The 20,049-nt window shown below is 34.6% G+C and overlaps 2 protein-coding genes and 1 pseudogene across 4 annotated transcripts in view; 2 read left to right on the forward strand and 1 right to left on the reverse strand.

Annotated features, from left to right (window-relative positions):
• Nucleotides 1-368: 368 nt before the first annotated feature.
• Nucleotides 369-4,914, forward strand: LOC135962846 (uncharacterized). The gene is made up of 3 exons (XM_065514750.1): nt 369-432; nt 1,941-3,513; nt 3,578-4,914. Exons 1-2 carry the CDS (start codon nt 369-371, stop codon nt 3,356-3,358), a joined length of 1,482 nt encoding a protein of 493 aa, XP_065370822.1. The 3' UTR covers nt 3,359-3,513; nt 3,578-4,914.
• Nucleotides 4,915-7,018: 2,104 nt separating this feature from the next.
• The window catches only part of LOC135962847 (origin recognition complex subunit 5-like), a 29,498-nt pseudogene continuing 16,467 nt past the window's right edge, over nt 7,019-20,049 (reverse strand).
• The window catches only part of Ank (Ankyrin), a 91,741-nt gene continuing 90,409 nt past the window's right edge, over nt 18,718-20,049 (forward strand). The window contains exon 1 of one of the 3 annotated variants that reach the window (XM_065514642.1): nt 18,718-19,077. The gene's annotated coding sequence lies outside the window, so the exon portion shown is untranslated. Of the gene's footprint in view, nt 19,078-19,127; nt 19,326-20,049 lie in introns of those variants that run through there. The other 2 variants (XM_065514639.1, XM_065514641.1) reach the window with 2 other exon arrangements.

Consider the following 20,049-nt stretch of genomic DNA (forward strand, 5'->3'; position numbering starts at 1 on the left):
GCAATTACGTCTCTTAAGTGATTTTTCACCGATAAAGTCAGTTTTTCTGAAGTTTCTGCACCAATTTTCCACCATTCTTGAACGATGATATTTTTCAGCATTTGCTTATTAGTTATTTTATGCTGGCGAATTTTTCTCCAAAATACCCCATAGATGTTCTATGGGGTTAAAATCTGGGCTCTGGGGTTGGTGAGGCACCACTTCCTTAACGTTGTAGAGGAGCCATTCTCGAAAAACCATGGATGTGGGCTTTGGGTCATTGTAGTGCAAGAACTGATAGTCGTCTTGAATTCCCAAATGGCGCTAGCTTTCAAATTTTCTTTTAAAATATACGAATAACTAAATTGACCATCGCCCTTTCCCCAAACATGAGATTTCCCACACCTCCAGCTACCATTGAACTTTTAAAAAACATTTACTTAATCGAATCGGGTAAGTATTTTTCGAATTATAATCAATATATGTATATGGCATTAGCGGTATAATGTAAAAATTTGATTTTGCCTCGCCCCTCCGCCCTCCGCCCACAGACCGTGTTACCCGCTAGGCTATTCTGAAGATTCCCTGAAAATTTCATCGAAATCGGTCCAATGGTTTCTGAGTTCATTCGTTTTTTATATATACAGATTTTTATTAAAAATTGCATTCGTGTCAACTGAATTCTGTTTATTGTTTAATAGTGAATATGCGATATGTAGTGCAAATGTTAATCATTTAACTACCACTTTAACATCAACAGCTAAATTGTTTGTTAGTGTAAGGTTTCAAGTTGGCACTTTTCAATCTGCTGGGTAGTAATTATAAAACCAGAGATGTATCAATATTAGGTGAACATGTGCAAACATCCATGCATACATATAAATGTATCTAGTCATATATCTTACTCATAATTTTGTATCTGCACAAAATACATCCCTCACTAAACCGCCTAAACGGTGATGCCAACTATTACAAAATTAAAAGAAAAATATACTTTTATAAATTATTATTCGAAGCGAAAACACGTTAAATCTTTAAATATAAGCTGCTGTTATTTATATTTACATGTTTTATATTACATGGGCCAACAATATGGTTACAATAATAATGTTAACAGATTTTGTGGTAATATTGACATCGGAGCTTACGAATTACAGTATAATGAAGAAATGGAAGTTTCTACACGTGCTACAACAAGCAGCATGCAATTAAGTACAACGTTTGCGGCTATGATGAAAAAATGGAAACAGCCAACGAGAAACTTCTTGCTGAAGTTCAGGTCAACAATGAGAAGCTGGAAGCGAAATTTTAGAAAACTTCTAAAGCTATAAACGAGAAACTTCAAGAAATTTCGGAAGTTATAAAAAGCAGAGTGAATGGCATTGAGAAAAAGGTGTCCGACTTAGCAAGCAGGTTAAAAATATAAGCCATAGATTTCAATAAAAAGCTGTCAAATTTAGAGAATGGTGTAGATGAAAAACTGCATTATCTAGAAATAAAGGTAAGTAATCTTCAATGCCAAGATGGACCGCTGTGAATTATTACAGAAGGATATAGTAGAATAAAGGCTCCTACTTTTGATGGCAGCACATCTATTAATATGTTTAAGTTCCAGTTTGATGCAGTAGCCATTAGAAATGTATGGAACAATGAAGATAAAGCTAGAGAGTTGATTTTGGCCTTGAAGTGAAGTGCGGTAAAAGTTCTGCGACGCTCCGGTGTCCATAGTAAGGATGTGCTTCTGACCGTTAATGTATCCACTAGCAGTAAGATTGTTATTTTCCTGCTGTCAGGTGTCAGATCCTCTCCCTCAGTGCTAGCTCGCTTTAAAGGTGGCACCTGTAAAACTTGATGATATCTGGTTCGCCTCCTTGGTGCTTTGCAGTTTCGCTGAATGTGACCAATTTTACAACAGTTATAGCATTTAGTTTTGACTTTACTTTTTTTCTTACTTAAAGCAGGAGGAGTTTTAGGGAAACCTAAATCATCTGAATGCGCAAAGACTGCATCCTCTAAAAAAGGATGCAAGAGTAAAAGCAGCGAGGTGCCTCTGAATTTCAACCCAAGCACCTCGAAAGCTGCCTTGGCCCGTACCGACAGAGGATCGGTAAAAACCCCTGTTTTGGGAGCTGCTAGCTTGAAAACTCAGGCTGCAGCTAACCCAGTGCCGATTGTGAGCAAGGGTGCTGCGAACAAGATTTCGGGTACCCAAGCTACACCTCTCCCTGCCAGCAAAGGAACTGCGAACAAGTTTTCGGGTTCCCAAGCTGTGCCTCCTGCCCAACAGGGCGACAACAACCCCACAAGGCACGTAACACCAGCCAGAAGGGCTTTTTTGAGACGGCGAGCCGCCGAGAAAATTATCGACCGGTTAGGCAACAAACCTGCCGAGTCACTCTCGACTGATGATTTATCATCTCTCAACTGGGCAAGGAACATCATAGCTGACCTGCAGAATCCTCCTCATGCGTCTAAGGACGCGCCTAAACGGCAACGTTCCGAGGAGGAGGCGCAATCGCAGAGCCAGCAGCCCGCGACGAAACGTCCCAAGTCTCACCGATCGTTTGACAAATCCTTCAGCGAGGTGGCTAAAGGTCATCTTGTTCGGGCTGTCATCGATCGGAGTGACTCTGACTGCTCTATATCCCATGCAAATTGGGATATGGTGCGCAGAAAACTGATGGGAGTGTTCTGGCGAGTTCTCAAAGAGAACCCGGGACCCCCCCCTCAGTGTGATGATGCCGGCTGGTATCGCGGTCGGGTTAAACTAATGGCTTGTTCAAACGAGCGATCTGCCATGCTTTTTAAGCAGGCTGTCGCTCTGTTGGACGGCCTTTGGGAAGGAGCTAGGCTGGATGTGGTCTCTGTTGACGAGATACCACGCCGGCCTAGATCCACAGCCCGAGTTCCCGACGAACCGGCGAAACCGGAGGAAATACTGGAGCTCCTTCGGATCGGAAATCCTGACATCCCTACACATGATTGGATGGTTGCCAGGGTCTCCGAATCTGAAGGGGGATACAGGAGGATCACGGTCATCATGAACCAGGAGTCCCTAGCGCCTCTTCGGAAAAATCTAGGAAAGGTCTACTACGGTTTCGAGTCGATCTTTCTTAGAGTCTACCGAGGAGACGATAAGGGTAAACTGGTTCAGGATGACATTGAACCTACCCCCGATGACATGTCTTGCGATGAGACTACTAGTTCTGTTGCTCAAGAGGACACCCACTCCAACTCTGAAATGGTGGGTGAATTTTTTGGGCCATTGGACGATGTAGTTGACGAGGACGCCCTCTTGGACTCGAGTCCCTCGGACCAAGAAGACGTCAACGTCACAATCATACAAAAACACGGAGATGGTGAAGGTAACCCAAATTAATCTTCACCACTCCAAAGCAGCTTCGGCTGCCCTGCTCCTCCGGATGTCAGAGAGAGGGGAGGAGCTAGCACTCATCCAAGAACCCTGGATCCATCGAGAAGGGGTTCGCGGACTGGGTGCCAAAGGCCATAAGCTACTATACATGAAAGGCTCAGGTAACATTAGATCATGTATAGTAGCTAGCAACAAACTCAATATCTTCATTCTTTCTGATTACAGCGATGAAGATACTGTGGTAGCGGCCTGGGAAACTGGTGTAGGAACTATACTAGTTATCTCAAGCTACATGGCACATGACCACAGCGAACCACCACCAAACAGCAAGGTTCGCGACATAATTGAAAGGGCAAGAGTTGAGAATCTGCCGGTTATTATTGGAGCTGATGCCAATGCACATCATATTGTATGGGGCAGCTCGGATACCAACGCAAGGGGTGAGTCAATTTTCGAATTCATTCTTTGTAATAACATAGACATAGTCAACACTGGTTCAGAACCAACCTTTGTAGTTACTAACAGAAGGGAGGTTCTTGATTTAACGCTAGTTAGTTCTAGGCACTCAGATCTTATCAGTGGATGGAGAGTTTCGAATGACTGTTCATTCTCTGATCATATGTACATAGACTTTGTTATTGAAGTTCGTGAAAAGGGGGCTATGCCTATCCGAAACAGGAGAAGGACTGATTGGGTTGGGCAACATGCTACTCTCTCTCGCCTTCTCCCTGACCCTCCGATCATTAGTGATCGGAATGATATTGAAATTGCGGTCAACAATTTGACTAATGCGTTTGATAGAGCGATATCAGATTCATGCAGACCTAGTATCTGCAGAGGTAGGAAAAAACCACCTTGGTGGACTTCCGAGATAGCGAACACTCGTAGAGAGTGTCGCAAACTTTTCAATGAGGCCAAGAGACTGGGCAACTGGTCTGTTTACAAGTCCTCTGTGAATAAATTCAAGAACCTGGTTAGGAACGCGAAGCGCAAATCCTGGAGGTCCTTCTGTAGCGGCGTGGAAGGTTCCTCTGAGACGAGTCGCTTGCGCAGGATCTTGTCATCTTCGGCCGCTGTCCCGAGTTATATTCAGAAATCGAGCGACAGCTGGACTACTAGCGGAAAGGAAACCCTAGAGGTTTTGATGGACGCTCATTTCCCTGGCAGTGTTCCCCTATCTGAGGGTAACACTGCGATATCTTATACTGGGCCTTTTGAAGTCACAATTCTCATAAATGAGGAGAGACTAAAATGGGCCCTGCGTAGCTTTGACCCATATAAATCTCCGGGTCCTGATGGCATCATTCCGGCGGATCTGCAACGGAATGAGGATTTAATTATTCCCTGGTTGACTCGTATATACTCGGCCTGCTTGGCTTGGTCATATATTCCGGAGTCGTGGACCAGGTGTACGGTGGCCTTCATTCCCAAGGGAGGGAAGGCATCTCATACTAGACCCAAGGACTTTAGGCCTATTAGCCTATCGTCCTTCCTCTTGAAAACTATGGAAAGGTTGATCGATTTACACCTTCGTTCATCGATTAACCCGAACCGACTATCCATGTCTCAACATGCCTATATGAAAGGTAGATCTGTTGAGACTGCTTTACACTCGCTTGTGGGATTCGTAGAAAAATCACTCGAGCATAAGGAATATGCATTGGTGGCCTTCTTGGATATTGAGGGGGCCTTTAACAATGTGACGCCAGAGACGATCCTTTCGGCTCTAGGTGGTCTGGATATAGATCAATCTATTATCTGCTTCATAGGTAGACTTCTGACTAATAGAGTCATTATCTCTTCTATGGGAACTGCTACTATTTTTAGATTAGCGAATCGGGGCACTCCACAGGGGGGGGTTTTATCTCCACTCTTATGGAATCTTGCCATCAATATGTTACTCATGAAATTGGATTCCATGATGTGCAAAACTGTTGCATATGCTGATGATGTTGCCGTAGCTGTTTCTGGAAAACACTTGGACACATTATCACAATGCCTGCAAACTTCACTCAGTACACTCAGCCAGTGGAGCACTGCAAGTGGACTTGGTGTGAACCCTGGGAAAACGGAGCTTGTGCTGTTCTCCAGAAGGTACAAAATCCCTCCGTTCCCATTACCGCGCCTTAACGGTGTGGAACTTAAACTCTCGGATAGTGCTAAGTATCTGGGAATTATACTAGACTCTAAGCTGTCCTGGAGCCTTAATATTCATGCGAGAGCGTCCAAGGCGGCTGTCGCTATCTATGCCTGCAGAAGGGCCATTGGGAGTACCTGGGGAATAAGCCCTAGGAATGCGAAATGGCTTTTCGATATGGTGGTCAAGCCCATACTAATGTATGGAGCACTAGTTTGGTGGAAGGCTCTAAGTAAATCCACCTACTGTGGGATAATTGAGAGAATCCTGCGAATATCCGCACTAATGATCACGGGTGCGCTGCGCAGTACTCCGTCTCGTGCTCTGTTTGTAATGATGCACTGGCTACCGGCTGATCTGATGGCAAAACAATTGGCCATAAATTCGGCGGTTAGGTTAAGTACTGTTGGGGCATGGAGGTCTAGTTGTACTGGCCATGCGTCTATTTTGGGCGGTATATCTTATATACCTGCTAATATTGACTACTGCACTCCCTTACCCTTTATTGACAGACGCTTCTCTGTGTCATTGACGGGTGGGTCTAATTCTTCCATGGACACGTTTGTCATATACACAGATGGCTCTAAGTCTGCGGATGGGGTGGGTGGAGGCTTCTATATTCCCCATCTTCAGAAGAGGGTGTGTTTCAGGCTACATGATCAATGTAGTGTAATCCAAGCTGAGATTTCAGCGATCAAAAGGGCGGTACACTGGATGAAGTACTATAGGCTATTTGGTGTGAATATCCGAATCTGTACTGACAGTAAGCCTGCTATCAAATCCCTATCTGGCGTCTACTCGACATCCAGATTGGTACATGAATGCCGGGTATCTCTTAATGAGATGGCGAGACATTCTAACCTGGAGTTATTCTGGGTGCCTGGTCACTCTGGTGTACCTGGCAATGCTATTGCGGATGAACTGGCCAAAAGAGGCTCTCGCCTACAAATTGACGAGATCGATAACTTGGTCGGTTCACCGCTGTCTTGCTGTAAGTCAATCATACAGCGTAAATTATTTGAGTCTGCTCAACTCAGATGGTCTAACTCGACAAACTGCACGATATCGAGACTCACCTGGCCCGTTTATGACCATCGTAGGTCAATGTCCCTCACGGGGCTACCTCGGGCTAGGCTTCGAGCTATGATGTCAGTGCTCACGGGGCATTGCTTGATAGGTGAGCATGCTAGGAGAATGAACACTCCATATAATGACTTCTGTAGAAGTTGCCATGATGAAGACGAGAATGAGACGATTGAACATCTCCTCTGTCTTTGCCCTGCCTTAGCAGGGGTGCGGACTGCGACAATAGGTAGTCCATTTTTGCACGGCCTAGCGGATCTATCTACTCTTGATATCAGGAGGATGGATTCGTTCATTCGTGCGTCAGGTTGGTTCGGCATTGAACCCAGGTCTGACATGTGAAGAATCTCTTGAGGTTCTGAGCATGATCTTTAGGGTAACACAAAGGGACCAACTTCATGGACCCAAGTGAGCTGGCTGATAACTAGCTGCCTTCATAACCTAACCTAACCTAAAGCCTTTAAAACTTCGTTGGCTACATTTCTCTCATTTTCAGCAATAACCTCGATTTTCCGCACATTATATATTTGGGGCTTTGAAATTATCTTTGCTGTTTCTTGTACCAGCGCGAATGAGACGATTTCAAAGAATGATGACTTTGGTGTGGCACATACCACATATTTCTCAGGATCGCGTATATCATTCACAAATGCCTCTATCTTTAAATGCTCCAAAATCGGATGGTTCTCCCCTAGATAACTAAGCTGTAGCAAACATTATGATTTTTTTTATAAAGAATCGATATGATTACTACAGGAATCACAAGGACGTACTGATTGGCGCAATGAACAGAAATTTATAACATTGCAGCGTTTTGAAATTCCCTAAGGAACGGTAAAGTTGTTCTGCCATCAGTTATTGAGCCGCCTGAGCTGCTTCTAAGTTCCATTTCCGGCGCCATCCTTTTTCCAAGCACTTCCTTCAAATTATCCAAGAGTGCAACTCATGCTTTCAAATGACATCGGCTTTAGAGTTCAAGGCCAAATGTACCACAGAATTGGATCATTGCTCCCGTTTCCCAATGATGATTCGAAGTTCCTTCAAATTTATTTCACTGGAAATAAAGCTACAGAAGCCGAACGCTATCAACGAACATGCGTGTACATTTGCTGCAATACCCTTCTGCCGAAACATTCTCAAAACAATTGTTGGACATAGGAAATGGAAAAATTCCAATTGATCCCGCCACAAATGAGATTTCCTTCCCGAACTTCTGCCAAATGCAAATGACAAGGTATTCCCAAGTCATACAACCATCTACAAAAATTCGGATTGGCTGTGGGAACGGGCAATTTTGGCACCAACAAATTATGATGTTAACAAACTCAATGAGCAAATACAATAGAAACTGCTGAAACAATAATATACAAATCGATTGACAGTAATGATCGAAGAACAAGCCGTCGATTATCCTACTGAATTTTTGAATACATTGGAACCAGCCGGACTGACACCACATGTAATAATTTTGAAGGTTGGATCAACGACTTTGTCCGACACTGTATATAAAAATCAAGGTCGAGATGCAATATAAAACAGATGTTTTCTAAGGGCCAGCAACGCGGACCGGGTTCAGCTAGTGATCTAATAAAATAAAATATTATTTAACTCGTAGAAAACAATATCAGAATATTTACATGTATTTTATAAACAAGTAACTACAGTTACTATAACATGCATATTTAGATGGGTAAAACGTGTGACAATGCGGTGCTCGTGAAAAATTTATAAATATCCATTAAATTATAAAGAATATCTCGATAAAGTATACTAAAGAAAAAGAGAAGTTTGAAGTTTATACTTACTTAAAAAATGCACAAAACTAAATCGCTAAAGTTTTTATTGATATGAAACATATACTGTATTTCATCAATATCTAAATTATTATAAATAGATTGGAAAATGAAAAGCTGAAATTTCATGAACATATGATGAAGGGTTTGAATCATGAGCAGTGTTGCCACTTCATGTGTAATTACACATATTGTGTGTAATTTTAACTTGGATGTGTAGCCCATGTGTAATTGATTGAATGTGTAATTCATGTGTAATTTTAAATTCCAATTATATCCAAAATAAATTGTCAATGTATGTCTTTTATCTATATTTTGGATTTTAATTAAATGAATTATGGATTGTTCAGATTTCAAAACCGACTGAAATAAATATGTACGTTTATATGAGGGAATAGCTACTATCCTATATTTTACTCCTATACTCAGTATAATGGAATTATATGTATGAAGATATGAATCTAGTTTGAACTAAATTAACATTAAGGTTTGCAGAAAAATACGATAAGTAAGTGGAGATTGCTACGTTTGGTTTTCCAAGTGGACATTTCGCCGTTTGTGATAGTTTTGTTTGCGTAATATTGGTAATAGAAACTAAATTTTGGTTTATATTAAATACTTTTAATTCCAACATGAAAAAATATAAAACAACAAATAGTATTCATTAACTATACATTTTTATTAAAAATTGTTATTGGAAAAACGTTAATTTTCAAGATAACCCAAAATCGAAAATTTGTATTTTTATAATTTTAAATTGTTTATAGAATAAGGGTAGCGGTATTTACAGATAACGATATAAACTATTATATCGGTAACGGTAATTGCAGTTATTTCGGGGTAACGTTAGCCAATCTTAACAGGAAAAAACGAGAACGTAGGAATTTGTGTGAGAAAATTTTTTTTACAAATTGTTACTAGTTATTTTTTACCCGTAAGAACTGTTTTGTGTTTATGCTATTGTCTGTCTGGTTCCTGGTGTGTGTTTTAAATAATAAACAATAAAATTGACTTACTATTTACTATTTTGGAAGCTTTATTTCAAATTTATAACTACAAATTTTAAAAATATAAACGTTACAAGATTTTACTGGTAAAGTATTTACTGGGAAGGAAAATGGTCAGAGCTATAATTTTTAAACAAATACTAAAAAAATATTTATCTTTGAAACTGAAACCAAAACTGATTTCAAAGCACTTTATATAAAATAGGAATAAATTCAAATTCGAAAGCAAACAGTGTGCTATTTTTTAAATATTGTTAAATTTTTAATACAAATGTAACAATTTCCAATGGAATAATCTCCGAATGAACATTGATTAATATTTGTTAAAAGCGTATTTGGGATTGACATATTTGACTGATCTCAAGAATTCATTAAATTAAAATCAACGCAAGTGAAAATTGTCCATTGACAATAAAGTGATCGTATTTGGTCCAAACTGTGAAAAACCTTTTATATTCATGACAATTTTAGACAATTTCTCCTATTGAAATCACGAAATTTTGTTTACATGTGTAATTTTTTCTCTTATGTGTAATTTAGGTATGAGGCATGTGTAGTTCATAATTTTCTTGGTGGCAACACTGATTTATGAGTAGACATTGGCAGATTAGTAGATTTACTCGATTTATGAAATGAATGCAATAGAGGGTTTAGAGATGAAAGAGCACGATGAGTAATTACTTCTGAGATTCCATGTTTTATAGCAGGGAAAGGTAAAACATGGGCGCCGCGTTTTTCCTTTAATCTTCTCTTACGTATGTGTGCACCAGTGTTACCGTTGGAAAATTTCAGAAAGTCGCACAAAAAGGGGATTTCTTAAAAAAAAAGTCGCACAAAAGGGGGATTTTGACATTAAAAAGGGGCATCACTTTAAAAAAGAAGGAAAATCAACAAAATAAAAATCGTTTAAATGTTGTATATGATGTATGTATGGTTTTTAATTTTCGGAATTGTGATATATTTAATTTTGATCATATTATTTACAAAATCTTAACAATTATTTTTTTTATATTATACGTACACTTCTTGATAAGCGTATCACTTGGCACCCAGTTTTCCAAATCATCATTAAACGAATTTTGTGCTGAAAGCATTGACTTACATGTGTCCACTTTTAGCATATTTATTATACCCTTTACCTTCGTGAGATTGTCATTCGGTTTTTAATTTCCGCAATATAATTTTCCGACCTTATCAAGTATATACATATGGGCATTTACAGCGAAAAGTCCACCCAGACCGAAAAATTAAAAGTTAACCAACAGTATTTCCTTTCTTGTATTATTTAAGATAAATATTCAAAATTAACTAAATAAAAGAGTTCAAGGCTTTCCTGAGTTGCGATGGCGAGATACCGGTCAACAAAGTTCAAGTCTTCGTTTTGGTAAGTTTTGCTTTATTTCTCTTTACAATTTATATTTCTAGGAGAAATTGTTCTAAAGCAGTGATGTTCAAAAATAAAAATGAAGATGTATTGGTGAGAGAGCTACCCAGCAAACATAATGTCAAACACATAAAATAATAACAAAATGAGGAAAGTTTAGATTTAGAATTTTTGTCAAATAAAACCAATTTATTAAATGAATGTAATTTTAAGGAAATGAAAAAATATACATTGTAAGTCCGAAATTCTCTTAAATTTTGTATTTATTTTTGACTTTGTTTTATTGTGTTCAATTGTAATTGAAAGGCGTGTGTTTGCTATGCTTCAAACAAAAACAACCAACAACAATGCTTAATAAATTTCTGAAAAAAATTGCGATAGTCCGTCACATGTGGTTTCTTCGCATTCTCAGCGATGAATGAACAAAAGTTTTTAAAAGAGCATAACAAATGTGTGTAAATTTTTCAAACAATTGTTGTATGGCGTGAACATCACTGCTCTAGTTGTACCCTATGGTCACGCCAGACAAACAAAGGTTTATTCTCTTTATCGTTACGCTGACGATCGCAAGTGCGTAAAGCCAGATTATGTGTAAAAAACCGTAAAAGGCAAGAAAAATTTTGTTTTCAAAATAATAATGAAGACATTCCGCAAGGCACTCAGCAATACAGATGCAAACAAAACTTGGGAATTTAAGGATGAAGCCTAGCCCCCATACAAATGTCCTCCCGAAATATGACTTTATCGGTAATAAATATTTAATTTATATAGGTATCTTAACAAATTTAGCTCCAAATAAGTTTTATATATAGTGAAGTCATATCACACAATTTCATAATGATAGCTCCATAATTAGTCATAGCTCCCATATAAAGCCCACATCCAAAAATCACTTTAACGAACATAAATCTCTTAAAAAATTAGGTATCCACATAGAATTCAACATAAATAAGTTTAATGTAAACATAAATCACTCGACCTAATTTCGTGACGATCGGTTTATATTTGGTCATAGCTCCCATATAAGGCTCACTTCCTAATATCAATTTAACTAAAATAAAACATAAAACTATTATATATATATATTATAATAAATATATTTTTTAATTTCCTTATATTTATATCTCTTTCTTATTTATTAACCAAAAAATATATCAAATGAAAATTTAAGTAACGTAACGCCATGTAACGTCACGCCAGATACTAAAGCTAATAAATATAAAAAACAAGGTACGGTTTTTAAATTTTATAATTTGGAAAATAAATTTATATCATTCCAAATCCTACTACAAAAGGTTTTATACAAAAAGTCTTGCCCAATTCGCAGAGTTATGCAATTTTGTAATGCAACTCAAACCGCACTTCTGTTTTTGGTAACGTAACGCCATCGCATATTAGTTTGTACGTTCCGTTCCGTAACGAATCAGCTGTTTTGTTTTTAGTTTAGGGGAAGTTGTGTATGTCCAAATAAGTTTTATATTATAAGAATCTGTTGAAAACAGAATCTTGTCCGCAACGTTAAGTGACAGCTATAACAGCTGATATCATATACAGACAAAAATTCTAACAATAGGTGTGTTCGCGTAAAAAATATCCAGTAACTTTATTTTAGAGAGTAAAAATAAATTACTCTCAATCTGAAAAGTAACAAAAAAAGTACGCGAACAACAATTTGTAAAAATAAGTTGTATGTTATTATAAATTAATTTAAAACGTTTGTTTTGGGCTATTTGACTTATTTTTATTGCAAAACTTGTAAATTGTATTAATTTTCAACTTTTTAGTTTTGTTTGCATTTGCAACCATATGTTAAACGTTTTTTATGTTGATATTTTTTACTGTACAAAAAATGTCGATTAAAAAATATAACACTCTCTTGCTCTCTCGTTACAAGTTTTTAAAAGTAAACGAACGGAATCCCGTAACTTCCAGTGATAATTTGTACAAATTATCAAGTACGCGAACACAACTAATATGAAAGTAGTGGTGCCAACATTTTTTGAAAGGGAAATATTTATTTTTAAAAAAAAAATAAAATATTTTCAATAAAACATTGAAATTTAATAATATAAATTTATTCTAATCTATGTAAAAAAATTTGTTTAAATTAAATCATTAACAAGAAATATATGTATGTGTTTATAAAACTGTTCACAATAATATGTTGACGGTCTAAATACAAAAAAAACACTAAAAATAGTAACAAAATCTTGGTGATTTGGTTGGTTTTTTGGTTATTATTTTAAAAACAGCTGATACGATCTTACGGAAAAACTAACTACAATATAACAGCATTCAGAACGGCACAGAACAGAAACGTTACAGAACGCAAAGACTAATGGAGCCTTTACTAATATCTTCAAATCCTTATGGTCAATTGTTGTAATATTTTTACTGAATATAGAGGTACTTAATTACTTCGCAAAAGTAAAAAAAAAACTTTTTACAAATTTGTCTTTATCATTAATTTTTTTTAAATTTTGTCGTACAAATGTAACGTCACGCCATAATGGAAATGCCCATATATTCTGAATCCTTATAGATAACGGAGTCGATTAAGCCAAGTCCGTCTGTCTGTCTATCGGTCTGTCTGTTAAAATCAATTTTCTGAAGACCCCAGATCCAAATCTTCAATAATTCTGTTAGACATGCTTTCGAGAAGTTGCCTATTTAAAATCAGCAAAATCGGTCCACAAATGGCTGAGATATGAGGTAAAAACCAGGACAACCTCGATTTTTGAACTATTTTTGACCTATATATGGATTACTAAGTCATTAATATAGACAATATGGATATCTAATGATAGATATTTCAAAGACCTTTAAAAAAATTAAAAAAAAAAATTGGAAAAAAATTTTTTAAAAAAAATTAAAAAAACAATTTCGAAAAAAAAATTAATTTTGTTTACCTAAAAATATTGGCCCATAATCATAGTCAAACACTAAAGTCGGTTCTTTTTAAAAACAACTTTAAAATAAAAACCTGTTTTTTATTAATTTGCAACCATAGTCAGAATTAAAGTGTGTTTTAAATTGAACCGACTTTAACTGGGTGCCACCGCAAATGTAGAAAATGTTTTCATACAATATACAACAAAAAACAGACAAGTGGCAACGCTGAACAGCTGACATACAAAATTAAAAAAAAAAATCCAAAAAACGTAAACAATAAAAGTAACCGGGACATCTAAAGAAAGAAAGTTCTTTGTTGTGGAAAAATGGAAAAGATAAGATTAATATCATAATTACGATATTTTGGTACTAATTTTATTGATAACTGTTCAATAATTGCTAAATCTCTACCAATATCTTGTAACTTAAACATTTTTTACTTTGTGACGAACTTTTTTACTCGACGAAGAACAGCTGATGCTGTTGTTAAACGAGTTAAAAACAACTTTAGCTAGTTTTATATTTAGAGTCGACTTCAGCGTCAGAAGTATACTTTAACTTGTCTATGATAGACCTAAAGTCCACTCTTAAGTAAAGTCGAGTTTAATTCTCTTATAATGTACTTTATTTTTGACTATGATTATGGGCCATTTATTTTAAAGTATAACTTGGTGAAGGGTATGTAGGATTCGGCACAGCCGAATATAGCTCTTTTACTTGTTTTTCATTAAAGTTAATTTTGAAAATATTCTTTCAGTGGACGCACTACATACGTAGCTAAATAATATAATTAATTTAAATTTTTATTGAGCTGATTTTTAAAATTTCCTATTATGTGCCTAAATTCTTTTAAATTAGAAATTCTAAATATATCCTCATATGTTTTATCAAATTAGTTTTTGGGTCATTTATTGTACATATCATTGTATTCCGAAATCAATTCAAAAAAGTTTATTTCCTTATTGGAATGAATTAAAACTTAAAATTTATTTCAATTCTTGAAATTATTATATTATATTCTTTACAGAGTTTGTGATAAAAATTTAATATATTGGTTCAATACTACAAGAAAGCTTTACGGAATATATCTTCGTTTCTGCCTCATATCCAATATATATTTTTAGTAGTTCTTTAACGTGTGAATCGCCTATAAAATCAATTTATTTTATATTTATTTTTATCTTTTGTTCTACATAGAAACGAGATATATTGTTTGCGATGATTCGCTTTGAAAATTTGTATTTAATTTGTTCATAGTTTTAAGTATATATACTAAAAAATTTTAATAAATTTTTGTAATTGTGGACAAACCAAAAAGGGGCAAAAAGGGTAAAAAATCTGAAAAAGTGGCAGATTTAGTTCAGGTACACAAGGAAAGGTACACAAAAGGTAGCACGGTAGCTGAAAAAGGGTCAAAATGTAGATAAATAACCAACTTTTAATCAGTCTAGCTTGAGAACTCAAACAAGCTGGTTGTGTATCGTTTTTTTATCGCGCAATTTAAGAATCAGCGTTGCCAGTGAAAAAAAATGTCCCAACTTTTAAAGATGTATGATGAACAATATGAGATTTTACATTTTTAATTGGGGAAAAGAGACGAAAGTTTACTGGCAACACAGATTCGTGGTGAGAGCTGAGAGAGTGTATAACTAATACAATCGTAAAATGCAATAGTATAGGTTGCCTTTCCCTGTTTTATAGCCACTTACAATTACTACCCAACGGCGAAATTTTTCAGGCCTTCTGTAAGACCTTCCTAGACCTACCAGCTCCCTTCTTTCTGTTTCTACAAACGTAGTACAAAATACCGTTAAAAAATCACATTCCAAAGACAAAACAACAAATACAAAAAAATCTTATATACCCTTCACCAAATTATACTTTAAAATTAATTTTTTTAAATATTTTTAGGCAAACAAAATTTAATTTTTTTTTAAATTGTTTTTAAACCTTTTTTTTTAATTTTTTTTAAAAAGTTTTTTTTCCAAATTTTTTTTTTTTTTGGAAAAAAAATTACTGACAAAAAAAATTTTTTCATGAAAAAAAAATTCGGGTTAAAAAATATTTTTCCCGATTTTGACCCATTGTAGGTCCAACTTACTATAGCTTTATCTACATCGTTGCAATGGACTTTGAAATATCTATCATTAGATATCCATATTGTCTATATTAATGACTTAGTAATCCATATATAGATAAAAAATAGGTCAAAAATCGAGGTTGTCCTGGTTTTTTGCTCATATCTCCGTTATTTATGGACCGATTTTGCTGATTTTAAATAGCAAACTTCTCGAAAGCATGTCTGACAAAATTATTGAAGATTTGGATCCCGAAGATATCTGGGGTCTTCAGAAAATTGATTTCAACAGACAGACGGACATGGCTTAATCGACTCCGCTATCTATAAGGATCCAGAATATATATACTTTATAGGGTCGGAAATGAAAAATGTAGAAATTACAAACGGAATGACAAACTTATATGTATATACCCTTCTCACGGAGGTGAAGGGTATAAAAAAGAAGTAAACTTTAAACAGTTTTGCATAGACTAACATAGACCCGAATCAGCTGTTTTTAGCAACATGGCGGAGGCAAACAAAAAAAATTTACGAAAAATTAACAAAAGAAAATGTATAATAAACCACGGTAGATTTAAAAGAGGGACAAACATATAAATTTATCTTTCTATATCTCGTCTCACACACTCATCGATTTTTTACTACATTTTATTTTTTCTCTCGCTCTAAGATCTGCCTTAATGGTGGAATTGAAAAAATGGTAAACAAAACCATACGGTTCGATATTACTATTTTGACAGCTGTCAATGGTTTCTTATCTGGGTATCTGTGCAGTTTTGCTTAAATTCTTTGACAAAGCAGTTGTGCAAATTTTTTAAATTATTCATGTTTTTATTATAAAAAAAATTAAAATAAATCGCTTAGGGCGGGTAACTTATTAAATTTTAAAGATAGTTTAGGCTTAATCAAAGACAAAATTTATTTAACAATATTCCAACAACAGGCCTGCTATCAGGCCTGTTGAAGAAGGTAAAGCAGAAGGCCTTGGCTGGCTAGGACATCGTGTGTAAAAAATGCATGAGTATGGAATGGGGCAATAAGCCCTTGTGTCTGATAAATAAGGCCTTCCAGAAGGCCTGCTTACTACTTCTTTTCGCCGCTGGGTAGTTATTATTCCTATAAACTCTATTACAAAAAGAGTTTGAAAAAAACATAAAAATATATTTTTTTCAAACTTTAAAAAACACAGAGAAGATTGAGAAGTTTCCAAAATATTGTGACGAAATTGTATTTGAATTCAAATATAAGTTTCTAACGGCTGGTTTCAAGTTGCATCATGTTTCTCAACATTTCTATTTCTGGAGACCCGCCGATTGGCGGCAGTAAACATAACTGTGGACATTATTAACCCCTTGTGGACCAAGGCCTTAAATCGTTGAAAAAGTTTTATTTATTTTTATGAAATATTGAAAATAAGGACTTCAGGAAATTATTTACAAAATTTTAACTTTGTGGAGGAGCTGAAAAGAACCGAAAGGGACCTGAAAGAATCCGAAAGGGACCTGCTACCGTTGGGTCAGCATCAGCCAAAATATGAAAAAACTCATCGATTTTTGTTTCGATTTTATTAATATATTGATTAGTTTTGTAACTTTTATAATATTTTCTATTAGAAGTATATTTTATGGTATTTTACGAAACATTATTTTTTATCATTACAATATAAATAAACACCACAATGAGAACATGAAATAATTCACCGTTATTCTGGGTAAGCGGGTTTGCCAATAGCAAAAAAAAAATTATATTAGCTATGTTCAATAACTAAAAGTTGTTACTAATTAGTAACAATTGTTACTGGAAAAGCGTTCATTAACTCAAAAACTTGCAAGTAGAGAAAAAATCAAGAGCGTATAAATTTTAGAGAGTGTTCTCTCGTTGCAAACTATTACAAGTTATATTTTGAACTCGTAATAGTTAGCAGCTTATATTTTATGTGTTTTGTGTTATTGTTTATTTATTTAAATTTTTATTTTTGTGGTGAAAAAATGTAAAAACAAAAGAATTTTCAATAAAATTAAAGAAAATGTGAGTATTTATACATTTTAAAAGAAATAAAATAAGAAAATTGTGTGTATAAAACAATTGTTACTGGAAAAGCGTTCATTTACTTTTTACTATTTTTGAGAATTTAAGAGAGTAATTTTGTAAATTTTGATTTCATTCTCTCGTTGCAAGTATTTACTGGGAAAGTAAATGAACAGACCTATTATTCCAAAGATGATAGTGTACTTCAAAGTACTTTTGGGCAAAAAGGTTCAAAATCTGTTTTGTTTTCATTTTGTAATCTTATTATTGTTATGGTACTTATAAGTACCGTCGGTGGACAAAGGGTTAACATAGCTGTGAAACATACAACATTGAATAAAAGCTTTGAATTGATCATTGTAGAAATATAACTTTCAAGATAGATGTATATATACATCAACCAGTGAGTTTAATTTGAAGCATCGACTTATGTGCTGTTTTTCTATAGCGAACGAGTACTTTGAGTGGAAATTTAACAAGTGTTTTGTTATTGTAACAAAAACAAAATACATGTAAAACGTCCACTCAAAGCACTCGTCCGCTATCGAAAAATAGCACATTAGTGACTATTTAAACTGTTATGTAAATTTTAATAAAAAAAATGCTTTTATTTATAGTCAAAATAATTATGTTTATTTAAAAGAAATAAACCACAGTTTTTAAAAGGTAAAAACGTAACAATATATAGAGATTTACTAGAATTTTTACCAAAACAAAAATTAAGTGTTGCTTCTAAATATATTCTTAGAGTAACTGACAAAGACTTTAGACGGTACGACTGGACATAGAGATAAACTTAATTTTCTTTCTTTTTTGTTTAATATTGCAAAATATCAATTTCCCATGCCTGTTCAGATATAAAAATGTTATACGATACAAAAAACTCTAAATGGCAGTTTGGCTTACATACAAATTTTATCCAATTTAACAACACTGTTAGTAGGTCGTGCCTACACCTTAACAATTGTATACGTAAGTTAATAAATATTCGGACATAAACAGTCATCAGATACATTAATGTATGTGTATCTATGTGTGTTAATGAGTGTATCTATGAGTACATTAGATACATTTCAATGTACGGAAACGCCTGAGAAATGAAAATGCCAAGAGAAACCAAACAGCAAAGCATGATCAACAATAACACTATAGCATTTAGTTTGTGTTTATACAACACGCGAATTGCAGCTCGAGAAACAAAAATAAATAAATAAGAATAATTAATAATAATAATAAATACAAATATTATACTATAAAAAAAGAAACCGAAAGTGTATAAGGATTAATATCGCAGACTTCGTTAAAATTGATTTATCTAAATGTTAGTTGACACAGCAATTATTTATTAGAAACAATTGAATATAAAAATTTGAATTAAGAGTTGAGAAAGTGTTTGAAAGAAAATATATATAAAATTGAGTAAATAAAACATAAATCGAAGTTTAAATTACATTAAATACATCATAAATTACACAAACCATTGTGCAGAAGTGACAAAATCAACAATTTTATCTTATTTGTTGTAATTTAATTTAAGCAAGTACAACAACTGCTGCTGGCAATTTATGTGTACATATCTTTAATATTATTATATATGTAGTACATATGTATATTAATTTTGCATATATAAACAAATCATAAATATTTAGGCACAAGCAGCACAAATAAGAAAAATATAAAAATTATAGTTTTCATATTCATATAAATATATAAGAATCTGTGTCCATTCATATAATACATATAAACATTTACAAACGTATATACATACATGTATATACACTGAGCTGTATATGTATGTATGTACACACATATATTACAAACAATAAACAAACAAAAATACAAATCATATATTGACAAGAACTCTCACTCAGTCCCAGTACCAGTGCCATTAAACACAATTACAAATATGTACATATTTCACCAAGTTTTTGATGGCTCTTTCAAAACATTTCCAAAGTATTGATTCCAATCAAAGCAACAAGATTTCTATTTAATTTCTAATAGTTAACCAAACCATTCGACCTGAAATGTATTGAGGCCGATATTTAAGGTAATTGAAAGCGTTTCAATGAGGCCATCCGTATACACACACGATTTATATTTGTAATGAATGCTATTTATTCACAATGTTGTTGTTTATGTTGTTCCTTTGGACTAACTAATTGATTGATTTGACATTCCGAATTGATATCTCAAAACAGGGACTTAATGTTGGTATTACACATTAATATGTAATATATGTACGTATGTAATACATACATACTATGTATGTATGATTGTAAAATCAAAAACC

This window comes from Calliphora vicina, chromosome X (assembly GCF_958450345.1).
Source record: "Calliphora vicina chromosome X, idCalVici1.1, whole genome shotgun sequence".
Lineage (NCBI taxonomy): Eukaryota > Metazoa > Arthropoda > Insecta > Diptera > Calliphoridae > Calliphora > Calliphora vicina.